At 44.1% G+C, this 13,545-nt stretch overlaps 1 protein-coding gene across 10 annotated transcripts in view; it reads left to right on the top strand.

The window, feature by feature from the left end:
• Positions 1 to 13,545, top strand: part of MYRIP (myosin VIIA and Rab interacting protein) — a 339,379-nt gene that overhangs the window by 287,748 nt on the left and 38,086 nt on the right. For all 10 annotated transcript variants that reach the window (XM_070492581.1, XM_044754350.2, XM_014859642.3 and 7 more), the window contains one exon: positions 10,561 to 10,800. In XM_070492581.1, the coding sequence (XP_070348682.1) occupies positions 10,561 to 10,800 (240 nt within the window). The remainder of the gene's footprint in view (positions 1 to 10,560; positions 10,801 to 13,545) is intronic.

Here is a 13,545-nt window from a genome sequence, read left to right as displayed (position 1 = left end):
CTCCACATCACTCTTTTGTTTTCCCAGGATTAATTCTGCTGTTACTATCTTCAAATGCAGGTCCTAATCCTGCTGCTGTGTTGGCGCTTTTCCACAATCTTTTGTCTGTCTCATCAATCTCTCCATTTCATCTCATCCTGTAGTCTTTTAGCCTGGGTGCTTATCGTTTCTAACTTTCTACACCTCTTCATTGACACTGCATTGTTACACCCTAATGAAAACACAGAACCACTATCACATTGTGTCCTGGCTGTTAGTAAAATGTACATGTCGTCTTCAAACTAACTTTTGTTTCCTTTGCTCTGCAGTATTTTTCCATAGGATCCATGTTAACTTTTTCTGTTAGTCATTCTTGAATGAGGATAATGCTACCCACACCCTTTTGTTTGCCAAAATCTAGCATCCTCATATCATTTCCCCTCTGCTAGCTTAAGATAGGAGGCTTTTACTACTCTCATTGTTTTGCTCTATGTTTCTTTAACAGATGACTAAGAAGCGAGCCACAGTACTGAATATGCATATGTTGAATGAAGGAATGAATGAATGGAAAACAACAAAAACCATTGCACACTTCTACATGGTTTTGGTAGTCTCCACTTGCAGGGCTTTACATTTCATGACCACACCTCCTAGGAGGCAGCATTAGCCAATGGCTAATTCTTCCTTCTACTCACTTGGATGTTTTGGGGAGATACATTTTCTAAGTAACCATAAAATGGGGCAGGATTAAGGGAGCGGGAATAGGGCTTATCTTTGAATGCTTAAAAAGCCCCACCACCACAATAGAAGGCTCAGATGTTGTGTTTTTCTTTGTTTGGTGTTTATTTCATTTTGTTTTATGGTGAGTATTTTTCTTACATTCTAAACCAGGGTTTGAGGTTGGGAGACTATGAGGGGAGGGTCAACAATCATTCTGCCTACTTACAAGAAGGAGAGAGTAGACAGTCTTCAAATGCATTTTTTTTTTCAGTCCATTTCCAAGGGCTTTGTACTTAGTGAAAATTTTTCCCATCCATTTACTGGCAACAAGCTGACGTCCATTACTTTTTCGTTATATAGGTTTTCACCTTTTCTGTATCTTCCCACACAATTTTGGTGGAAAATTTGGAGAGATTGTAGAGAGATGTTTGCCAGATGCCATTTTAATATGGAAACCTGCTAATTAATTTTTCGTTGATTGCGACTTCAGGATTGCAGAAGGCTGCTATTTTTGTTTCCTCTGACATTTCATTTTTGGTTGGACTCATTAGTGGAACTTGTTTCCTTGGGTACATTTGCCCTCTGTCTAGCATGCTAGGTCCTAATTATTCTTAAAAGATGTGTTTAGAATCTTGCCACATTGAGAAGCCACCAATTCTTTATAACTAATAGTCTGTAAATCTTCCTTTATTTGATGTGTTTATGCCTTGCTACAGAAAAATTTAAAGTAGTTTACATAAATATTAACATGAGAAAATGAAGTCAAAATATAAGGGAAAACCAGGTTAGAAAAGATAAAATGAAGCCAGGAGTAATGCTAGTTCACAAAATGGATGCAATGAGATCCTAATCATGGGCTAGATATACCAAAAGTTTGGCTCCGAGTAGAAGACAAGAGAAGGAGAATGATGTGAGCAGTTTCCTGAGTCATGGAAGCCATATTAGGACATAAACCCATTTCTTAAAGGATGCTGCTCCCGGAGCTGAAGACCAAGAGAAATTTATCCCACGGGTCCTTGTGGAGAGAATGCAAAATTCAGCAGCCTGCACTGTAAACTGCTGCAGATGACCAGTGCATCATGGCAGGCACAGTTCATTCAGGTCGGATCTATGAGGGGCCAAAGTACGCTGAGCTCTGCTGGTCTGGGATGCTCCAAGATTAAGTTTTGGGACATGTAGAGGAGCAGACGGCTGCCTCCCCAAGTCCCCGTTCATGAGCGCTGCGCAGCTCTGAATTCAAGGGGATGCTGTCTGACAAGTGCTTGCAAGACCATGTACGTGGGCGTAGTATGACACCCTCCATCCTGGGAATATTGAGGCACCTGACAGGACCACCTACCTCTGACGTGTGCCAAGAGAATATCCCCAAGCAAGCCTCTATCTACACAAATTGTATTTGAATTTTGTCCGGTACACAGACCGAAGGGTGATAATTCCTGCCCCCACCCCCCAATTCTTCACCATTGGTTTACAATTGAAACCGTTCCTTAAACAAAAACTTAAAGAGAAGACAATTATATGGTGGAAAGTGGGACTGCTCTAATTGAGACATAGCTGTCCTCCCACTATGCCCCTTGCTCCCACCTCCACAGCAGCCTGAGCAAGTACCAGTAATAAGCTGGAAACAGTTTAGAGCAGGGGTGACCAACATCCCTCAACAGAAGACAAATCTTAGTCAAGCATCTGTCAAGTGATTCCCCCTGAGCACGGAATCACTGGGTATGCCCTCCAGGATAAACTGGTTGCAGAGAATAGGTCTAGAAAACAATGAGGTATTTGCTGAATAACAGTGCTGCTTTTTTTTCTTTTTTTTTTTTTTGAGGAAGATTAGCCCTGAGCTAACTGCCACCAATCCTCCTCTTTTTGCTGAGGAAGACTGGCCCTGAGCTAATATCCAGCCCATCTTCCTCCACTTTATATGTGGGACGCCTGCCACAGCATGGCTTGCCAAGCGGTGCCATGTCCACACCCGGGATCTGAACCAGCGAACCCCAGGCCGCCAAAGCTAAACGTGCAAACTTAACCGCTGCACCACCAGGCCGGCCCCTAACAGTGCTTCTTAAAGGTTCATGTGTCATAGGCCCTTTTGAGAACCTGATGAATACGAAGTCTTCCCCCCAGCGAGGGGGAAAAAATGTGCATAAACACAAGCACTCAAAATTTTGCATTCAATGTCAGGGAGTTTGGGGAGCTGGGTTAGAAGCCCTGCTGTGTCGGAATTTTAACCAGGAGTCTGTTGGATCTTAAGGATCACCCACTAACAATGATGACTTTAGTTTTTATAGTAGTTAAATTGTAGCCCTTCTTTGGGGCAGATGTTAAATAGCAGGCTACCTATCGTTTAAGGCTTTTCTTATGTGTGGCAATCAAAGCATGTTAACTCCATGAAGAAGATGTTGAGTTCTCTATTCCATCTGGCAGGGCCCCGAGCCTAGCTCACTCAAAACGGAGAGCAAGTCATTAGGAACAACAAAAAGAAGGGGATGTGGAACACCTCAGTCCCTCGACCCCAGCCCCTGCCCTGCGTGTCATCACTTGTTTGTTCAGGAGACTTCCTCCTGATTCAGACTCTCATGCCGGCACTGAGGTCCGGTCCTGAATCACTATCAGTATCCAAGAGTTATGTAACTTAGCCTACACCCAATTCCAATCCAGAGTCACAGAAAAAAACAAAGATGAAATCCACTATTAATGCTGTTTTATTCCTAAGAGATTTCGCCACGAAGTGATAGACCGGTTGTGGTCAGTATGAAAATAATTGTGTCTTAAAGGTCTGTTCCTCATGTAAATGTTGATCTGAGAAGTCCAGACTAGTGATTTTGCAGATATTTTTTTTTTATACGGGATTGCATAATTCTGGGGAACTAAGTGGCTGCCCTTGCAGCAAATGGCATAGTCTAATTCTGTCAAATGGGAGATTATAAAGGGAAAAAAACAGATGAAGGGCAGAGTCCATCAGTCAGAGGGAATTTGGGTTCGGGGAGAGGGAAATGTGCCCCAAATTAGATTAAGGTTTTATTTGTTTGTTTTTAAATCAATTATATAATATGAAAAACTCAGAAAACAGCCTGGGATCCGTACCAGGACAACTGACCCATAATTATAAATGCTAAAAATAAGCCTTCCAGATGACATTCAGGTGCTACGTTTCCATAACCTCCTTCACCAAATTCATCCCCAAGACTGGTCCCCATATCTGTCATCTCTGCAGTTCCACTGGCCGAATTCAGGACCTTCCACACGGTGGGGTTCTCCTTGAGGCAGGAATAAATATATTATAATATTAAATTCAGTAAGATTCCAGGTGATGTCTTCCCAATTCCGCCATGTTAAGTTGATCAAGGATTTGATGTGTACTTTTGTGTGTGTGACTGTTCTTATCACACCAGTTATAAGAAAAATAAATGTCTTATTCACCAGGGTACAGCATGAGAATAAAACTACTTTTAGATTAATAGCAACGTGTTGGGGGGAGACAAACTTCTACCTCAAGGCACTAGAGACAGAAATTTTCTGAGTCCTCAGAAGAAACAGATCAGCAGAAAGGCAGCCAGCCTGAGGCTCAACCTGCTCTTCTCCGGCTTCAGGATGACTATGCCAAGGGATTTGCAAGTAAAACCACATACATTTGCCACATAGAGTGCCCGTAGGGTTAGTCCACCTGTAAGGCGGGGCTCTTCTCTGAAGTTCACTAAAAGATCTAAAAGCAAGCTGCAGAAACTCTGATTTTTAGGTCAGGTTCAGTATCTTTCATCAGCAGGAATGGGGAGAGCCACCAGGACACAGCTTTCAACCAAGGCTGACACATAACCTTTGCAAGAATCCTTTAGCTGGGCTCTTTCTAAAAAGGTGGAGAAAATGCAGAGTCCCCCCTCTCCCTCAAAGGACCTAGCAGATGAAAGACAGGCTCTGTGAAAAGCTGTTTCCAGGACTGGGGTTGCTTAGCCTAGAAGACATTGACATTGCTCCCTTCAAAGGTGGAGAATTTTGATGAGTGTGATGGTGAGGCGGAACAGAAAAATTGCTTTAAATTACAGCAGGCAGGATTTCAAGGTGCATAAAGACAGACCACTCGGGTACCTGAAGGTGAGGACAGTCATCTGAGGAAATCTGAGGGTATCCATCTCTAGAAAACTTCTAGAAAAAGTATCTTCTCACTCATTTAAACCTCTGAAACGAGATTAAATCTTTTGTGTCTCGGGTTCTCTCCCGACTCAGTGGTTCTGTTCTCTGTTCTTCTTTTCATGAACGTGGTTAAACTTGTTTGGAGCACCTAGTCTTGTGTCGGAAGAGTGAAAAGATCTTGGCCTTCAAGGTCGCTGCCTCTTCAGCTCAGCCAGGCACTAGTCAGGTGACCTTGGACAGCCTACTGAACCTCAGTGTCCTAAGGGTACAGAGGGAAGTACTGGGACACTTGAATGAGAGTCCGTGTGTCCAGAGCCCAGGGCAGTACTCGCCCACTCAAAGGTGCTCAGCAATGAAAACTCTTCCTTCCCCCACCTCTTAGAACCCCCTCGCCTCCATTTATTTCTATCTTTGTGCTTCTCGAACTTGAGAATTCACAGATTCCTCAAGGATTTTTCAGAGGACCTCTCATTTGAGAAAGGCTGCATTGAAATTTAAATACTATCAATTTAAGAAATTCTTAGTGTCACCATAAACCTAAATGTAAAATTAAGAATGGAGATCACATGGCAACACTCAGCTGTAAGGTGATTGCCCTGGTAATCCAGAATGTCCTTTTTTTCCGGTGACCAATGAAATGAAAACCAAAATTTGAAGATTATTATAAAGAACTTGCAGACCACTGAGAATATATTAGCAGACTCTTGTTTAAGAAATTGTACTAACTTATCTTAATAAGTATTCCGTCATTAGGTGTTTAAAAGTGTACATTCCTATTTAGCCAGTCTCCAAGGTCCACACACTAAATTGAAGTGTGCAAGAAAAAGGCAACTTTTTGTTTTTCCATTAACTGCCTTAAACTTCCTCATCAGCCTCCCCACTCTGAATAGCCAGGGATGGACATTAGCCAATCTAAGAAACACTTAGCCTCTTGTGATTTAAACAACTTTCTTTCTGTTTAGAAGTGTTTTTCTAGGCAAATAATCAGTCTAACCTCCCCCACCCCACTTTCTCCACCTTCGCTGTCTTGGGGAGGGTATGGGGAGCTTCTGTGTCTACGTGGCTGCAAGGGCATCTTAGAGCTGAGCAGTGTCCTCTGGGTCCTTGCAGGTCTCCTCAGTGATGGGGCCCCTGTTCATCAAGTCATTTCCCACCCTACAGGCAACCCCGCCAGAGACCAAGGGGCTACACCTGTGGTCTGTTGCCTGTGTACTCAGTCAGAACCCAGTGTCTCTCCCTCAGGTCCCACCTTGGCTGTCACTCTCATCAGCTCCTTGGCACTGGCTGTCCAGCTGCAGGACAGCTATTTCATTCCCATCATAGAGAGCCCCTGGTAAGCTCACCTTCCAGCACCTTCAGCGGTCTTCCATGAGCCTACTTCTGGATGCTCTCTGTGTCACACAGGACCCTGGGAGACCTGGAGACCCCTAACCCCTCCCTCTGGAGCCTTTCATCGGGGCCTGATTGGACTTTGATTGAGTTGCCCCATATTATTGGGGGCGAAGGGGTCAGAGGCCACAGGCGACCTCTGAGGCTCCTTCTCCCTGGATCCCAACTGAGGACCAAGCTACATCCAGCTTTTGAATGGGGAGCTTTAGTCTCAAGAAACTCTTTCCACAAAATCTGACTTCCTAGACTGTTACCACGCTAAAGAGGTCGTAGAGTGAGCTGATCAATGCTCTTTGGGTTCCGATCCACAGTGTCCTTCCCTAGGGCAGAGTGCTTATGCTTAGCCTAAGAAAATGAAGATTTTAGTAGGAAATGAAAAACATTACTTTCTTGTTTTCAAAATACTGTCCCATTATACATACAAATGCCAATCTGTAAGGTGGGGAGCTAAAGACAGTGGACAGTGGACAGTGGGCAGGCAATTCTGATTTTCAACAGATTACTTAAAATGTTTGATGCCCAGATACATGTATTGCTGATAGTTATCCAGCTTGCCCATAAGGAATTATATTTCATGATTTTTTTTCAAGTCACAAAATGAATTCTCTGCTGACTTCATAAGCTTCTCGGTAATCTGAGTCATTGTCCAACACACTGGGTTTAATTGGTGTTTGGGTGAAGTTGTTTTGAGACCCGATGTCCTATTGAAGTAGAAGAGCATAGTCTTCAGGCTGAAGATTCAGCAGCATCCTCATCTCTAAATGCTGAGTCCAGTTTCCCAATAGACTCTGAACTCCAACCTCCCTTCTCCCCCTTCCTGTGAATTCAACTGGAAGTTTCCCATTCCCTATCCAAGTGACATGTACCTGTCTGCTGGTGTCTTAGTAGGAAGTAGATTATTTACTCTTATTAACGTTTCTTAGCCCTTTGGGGGCATGGAGCCCCTGTGAAAATCTAATGAAAGTCAGTAACCCTCTCCCTAGAAAAGTGTTCATGTAAACCAAAGTTTGCAAACAATATCAGGAGCCTACAGAAGCCCATCCACAGACCCTGTGTTAGCTAAGACCCCCAACTTAGCATTTACTGTTCCAGTTGTCTTGGAGACTGACATTAAAATCAGGACACAGGGAAAATGTGTAAGTTTATAACACAGGCAGGGATTGCTTAACCCTTTGCAGGTTGAACACACCGATTTTTCTTTGGAGATATAAATATTTGTTAATTTACTTGATAAATTTTCCATGGACAAATATTACTAAGTTGTTTTGGAAGCTCTGGTGGCTTTTGATAACGATGCTTCCATCCATGTTCATGGTATCATGTCTCCTAGGTGTCAGATCCCTGTGGATGTGATTACAGAGTCTTTATTGAACTCTAGTGCCATCATTTAGAATTAATACAATTTTCAATGCTCAAATATAACTTGAGGTATATCCTGATAATCTTTGGGATTCCATTCTTTAAGATACTGCTCAGGTATCAACTATTCCAATTTCCCTTCCCTGACAACCTCTACTTCAACCAACCATGTGACGGCTCCTTCTCTGAGTCTCATCAAACCCTCACATTTGTGTACGTTGTACCCCGGTGTGTTACAGCTGTCTGGTTAGACGTTCCTCTCTCCACCACACCGTGAACTCTGCCAGAGCAGGAAGGGTGTCGCTCTCACCTTTGAGCTCCAGTGGCCAGCACAGAGCCCAGCCCATGGTAGATACTCAGTACATGTTTGCTGAATGGAGACTGAATCAGCATTGACTAATGCTTCCTCAATTCTCATGTGGTAAAGAAATAGACAGGCCAAAGCTAAAGAAAAGGAAACTGGAGTTCAGATGAATTGATAATTCAATGTGTTAAATCTATTGAGTGAGATGGTAAGAGAAGGTTACCAGGTGTGAGTTTGTAGCCAGCTGCTGACTTCCTGGCTAGTGCAGTGCATACCGCAAGAGTAGCAGCAAAAGTACTTGATAGATAAAGCTCAGTTCCTTAGCTGCTTCTTAGCCCTCTGGAGTCTGACCTAGGCCTGTTTTCTCCATCCTTTCAAGCTCCCCACTCTTTCGATTTCTAAGCCTTACTCCTCTACAGCAAGCAGTTTCGTGCACCGCAGGTCTTATTGGTCCTGCCGCTTCCTCATCAAGAATACCTGAATTCACGTCTACATATTAAAATTTTCCTCTGGGCAGGCCTGGTGGTGCAGCGGTTAAGTTTGCACGTTCCTCTTTGGCAGCCCGGGGTTTGCTGGTTCAGATCCCGGGTGTGGACATGGCACCGCTTGGCACGCCATGCTGTGGTAGATGTCCCACATATAAAGTAGAGGAAGATGGGCACAGATGTTAGCTCAGGGCCAGTCTTCCTGAGTGGAAAGAGGAGGATTGGCAGCAGTTAGCTCAGGGCTAATCTTCAAAAAATAAATGAATAAATAAAATAAAATTTTCCTCATCTTTGAAGAATCTGCTCAGAGGCCATTCTTCCCATATCCCTAGACAAAGGAATTTCTCCTTCTCAAGGACATTGGGAGCGCTAGTCCCTCTCCTGGGGCCCTCATTGCTTCTTGCTCAGGCCCAGGAAAAAATAGTCATTCCCAATGGACCCGTTTTCTTTTATCAATCCAGTGGTGGTTTTTTTTCGTTTCTGTCATCGGTTTCCTTCTAGTCACCTTTATATAGAGAGCTACCTTTAGCATTTGTCCAGTTACAAACTGTATCAAGCAAATTTGATGCACAAACATGATAAAGAATGAGAGAATCTGTCTCATATCTTTTTGGCAAAGCAGAATGGTCCAGATTCTTATGGCAAAATGTTGTGTGATGAAGCCCTTCCTGTTAAATGACTAACTGAATGAAAATATCATATATTCTTTTGTCCTTATAAATACATTGTTTACTCATCGATTCTTGAGTTTGAGAAAATTCACCTAGGACACCATTATCTGAAGGCTCTTAGTCTGAGATTTTACTTATACAATCAACTTCACCATCATTGTTAGTCTAGAGAGCTGCTGTCCTTCTCTTTGAGCTCATGATCTGAGTCATCTAATAATTGTGAAATGTTGTTCTCTGTCAGTTTTCTTCTCCTTGCCATTATGAAAAATTTTTAATTCTCAACTGTGTGCAATGAAAGCTAAAAGCAAACTCAAAATGATTATGGCATTTCACTATTGAATCATCCTTCCAGGCAATTCCATTCTTCTCTTTTATTATTTTAGTCTCTTTTAGCATAATTGGGAATAATTGATGAGTAACGATGAAAAATAATTCTTAGGATGATGAAATAGCAAACTATTTCAAAAGTTAGGAAAAATAAGATCACAAAGATCCCTTAATGTATTTTAGATTTATAAGAGGGGCCAATAAATCCATATAGTAGTTGCAAAATAGAATGAGGTTGATTTTATTTAAAAAATAAGTAAATTTTCTCTTTGTTCCTTAGAAGCCGTTCAAGAAAGAATAAAATCCATGAAACATCAAGCCTTATAAATAGAACAATTCAAAGAGGAAACTCAAAAACTAAAATTGGGTCTAATGGACCCTCATGGTATGCCGAGATTCCAAGGCCAAGAATAGAGTGAGAATCCCAATCTCCATGTATTCCTGGAGTTCCCCAGGCCTGGTCAGGGCTCTGCTCATAGAGGGAGCTTAGGTGATATTCACCAAATGGATAGTAGGAGCCAGAGATGTAATTATTAAGCTGGAACTGTAATTATCAACAGAATGTCACCCGATAGTCCTTACATATGTGCAAGGATTTTGCACCCTCTCAAAATCTTTGCCTTTTGCCTAGAATACTGTTCTTGTGTCTCTCCCTTTTAGCCAGGTTAACTGCTACACTGAGTCTTGACTCAAACATCACTTCCACAAGGAAGCTTTCCCTTACTTCCAGCCCCTCCCATCCAGTTCCCCTTAATGGGCTGTCAGAGCCTCCCCCCAGTCCCAGCCCATCCCTAACCCCCCACCCCATGACAGTTAGTGTGTAAGGTTTTAGTATCTCTCCTCCACTAGGAGGCCAGCCCGGCTGCTACTGACTAGGTTTGCTCAGCCTTGCATCATCAGCACCAGCACACTGCTGCCCATAGTGGGCGCTCAGTAAGCATTTTGTGAATGAAAAACACTGAATGAATTCAAACACTTTTCTGAGTACAGATGCTTACCTGCCTGAACCTTTCACAAAGCATTAAGATGCATGTGTTTGAGAAAATAAAAGTAAAAGGTCAAAGCCAATCTATGGAGAAAGCAGATCAAGTAAGAGAGCTTTATTTTCCTGGACTGTCCTTTACTCAGGGGTTATTGGGAACAACAAGTGGCATGCCTGGAGCAAAGGAGTCCTCAGCTCATGGTTCTGGCTTTCACTTAGGTGTCGGGTGATTTATCGGAGACTGACATCAGCAGTGAGTCTCAGCACCCCAGGACCGGCACAGACACCACGGAGGAGAAACAGAGAAACAGGCTGTACGAGTTAGCAATGAAAATGAGCGAGAAGGAGACTTCTTCAGGGGAGGATCAGGAGTCCGAGCCCAAGACAGAGTCTGAGAACCAGAAGGAAAGTCTGTCGTCTGAAGACAACAGCCAGAGTGTGCAGGAAGAGCTGAAGAAGGTAAGGGCCCTGAAACTAACTGCGGACAGCTCGGTTCCTGCAGCTGGGGTGGGGGAGGTTTTGTATTTGCCCAGAGGTGTGCTGGGCCCCCAAAGGGCTCTCTGTGAAATCCACATCCCTGTGCACTTGAAAGAGCCCAAGAGAACCCTTCTTGGTTAAGGCTGAGAAGTTCAATCAGGAAAACAGCGTCGTGTGTCCTGTGAAGTCTCCCAGGACCTCCTGTCTCCTTCCGCTAACTGTACTTTGTCAAGACAGCCCTTCAGTTTCGAGTCTATAATTTAGTGCCCATGATCTCTCTCCTTGGTGAAGAGCAGTGTTGTTTCGTGTCCTCCCTCCCTGAGGAATTTTGCCTGTGGATTGAGATCACCTAGCCATCTCTCTTTCAGTCAATGATGAAGCTTCACTCCATAGTGTAAAGTCTTTGTGTTAAAAGCGGCCTCTGGACCATTTACCTCTGTCGTTTTCAGATTTTTGGTTTGTTTGTCTCTGCCTCAGGATCCTTTTTCCCATAAGCCTTACATGGAATCCCAGTGTTTTAAACAGATAAAAGCACTGCTGCTCTTAGGGTTCCTGCAGTGCCAGCCACTTGTCTTCAGCCACAGCCCCTCTTCCGCTCGCCCTAAACCAGCCCTTGAGTTCCAAGGGACATTGTCTGAAAACCACAGAAGACAGACCCAACCCCTGCAGAAAGGGACCCCAGACCCCCGGCCCCCCAGTCAGTGCTCTGCCCACGTCCTCCAGCATGTGCCTGGGGTCCCTCTTCAGCTGTCCAAGCACGTTCATGCTAGACTTGGCCACTTTAGAGACAGGAGTTCCCTGCTGCCTCCGATGGAAGGGGAAGAAGCTAACGTTTGCTGAGGGTCTCCTGTGTCTGGTGCTCTGCATATGTTAGTTCATATAACTCTTTGAGGTAGATGCAGCCCCTTTTTGCAGATGAGGAAACTGAGGCTGAGTCTTGAAGGAACTTATCCAAGGCCCACAGCTAGTAAGTTTCAGAGCAAGTTCACAAACCTACTTGGCCTCAAATCATAGGCTCCTTCCTTTACAACAAGCTGCCTCTTCTGTAACCCAGATAAGATCTTGTCTGGTAACATCTAGATTTCTTTGCACCTCTGGTCAGTTTTTTCCCTATTCTGAGAGTATCCTAGAGAAGCTAACAAGTTGCTGATAATCCATGTGTATGGGTGAATGAGCCCCCTTCATCTGCTCAGCAGTCAAGCTAGGCACAATAGAGGAACCAGGCCAACCTGGGGATGACCCCAGGTGATCAAGAGCAGGCCCAAAGGGAAGGAGGGACTGTCCTCCATGGCTAAGCCCCTGAAGCGTCAATGCTTCAGGCTCTGCCTTTCACTCATTTCATTCCCATCCTACCTTCCATAACCATCGAGGCCTCACTCATCAATCTGCCGAGTCCTCTGCCTGTGGACAGTGCACACACCTTTCCCCTGGCGTGTCCGTGGGTTGGAGAGTGGAGTGTGGCCTTCACAGGCAACTCCTCCCTGGGATGTGGGCCCTAACCCATTGCTTCCTCAATGGTAATGGCTCTGATCCTCTGCTACTTGAACTGAGGCCCCATTATAGTCACATTTGTCTGCTAGAGCTGAGAGCCAGATGGTAACTGAAGAATATCACATTATTTCTTATAGTGGCTCTGGGGCCTACTGGCTTTGCTGCCTGATGGTCCCAAGGCTCCAAAAGCTCATGCTGTACCAGTGGCATGCCAGGCTGTGATGAGTCATCCACTCCCACCCCTCGTCGGCCTGCAGGCCTCGCTTCTGGAACCATAGGCACCAATCTGCACTGTGCTTTCCGGGGCAGAATGTGAACAGGGAAAGGAGGGGCCACTGGGGGAGATTTCTAGGCGCTTGGCCAAGCCCCCATCCGGCCTCCTGCCCTTGCTGAGTGGAGAATTAGGAGAGTTGCTTTTATTCAGACTCCCAAATGTGTCCATTTCTCAAAGTTTGTCTTTCCCTCAGCCTACTATGAATCAGTGAATTAAATATCAACCATATATCACTTGCTTATGTAAAAATCCATACAGCAAACAAAAACGATCATGTATTTTTCCAAATCACACATGGGCTACTTGTTGGAGTTAAAGGAAAGCAGAAATACAGGTTTATATATTGAGTATTATTTAGAAGCAGAATGGTATAGAGATTGGCTTCAAGGTTAGACTGAATTTGAAATACAGTCATGCAATTTGCAAACTCTGGACTTTGGTTAATGTCTTAACACACTGCCACTACTTAGAGCAAGCCAATGTCATTTCTCGCCTGGTTACTATACCTCTCCTCGTAACTATTCTCCCTGTCCCTCCAGGCCTTTCTTGGCCCCTTCAGTCCTTTCTACATTCAGGCACCAGGCGCTGCCCTGCAGTCCTGAACTTGCTCCCAGCATGTTAACAAGCCTGTGTCTGTCTTGTTTTTAATTTGATGCCTAGGACCCAGTCCAGGTCTTTATTGTTGATTGGATAAACACATCTTGCCCTCATCTGTAAAATGGGGATAATCATACCCCCTTATAGAGTTGCAAGGATTAAATTATGTAGCACAGGGTTAGCACATAGCAGGAGCCCAGCCAATATTAATTTTCGTATCCACTTTAACAACCTCATGTAAAATAAACTTCACTGTCATGAAATAACATCCATCTGCTAGAACTGGAGGAACAACTTAGTGCCTGTTTCCAGTCAACACTTGCAGTGTCAAGCCATAGGTCTGTAACCACGTTTGGTGTTTTGTC

This window comes from Equus asinus, chromosome 21, assembly GCF_041296235.1.
Source record: "Equus asinus isolate D_3611 breed Donkey chromosome 21, EquAss-T2T_v2, whole genome shotgun sequence".
Taxonomy (NCBI): Eukaryota; Metazoa; Chordata; class Mammalia; order Perissodactyla; family Equidae; genus Equus; species Equus asinus.
The sequence above is the reverse complement of the archived record's forward strand: the minus strand, read 5'-3'. Positions and strand labels throughout refer to the sequence as shown.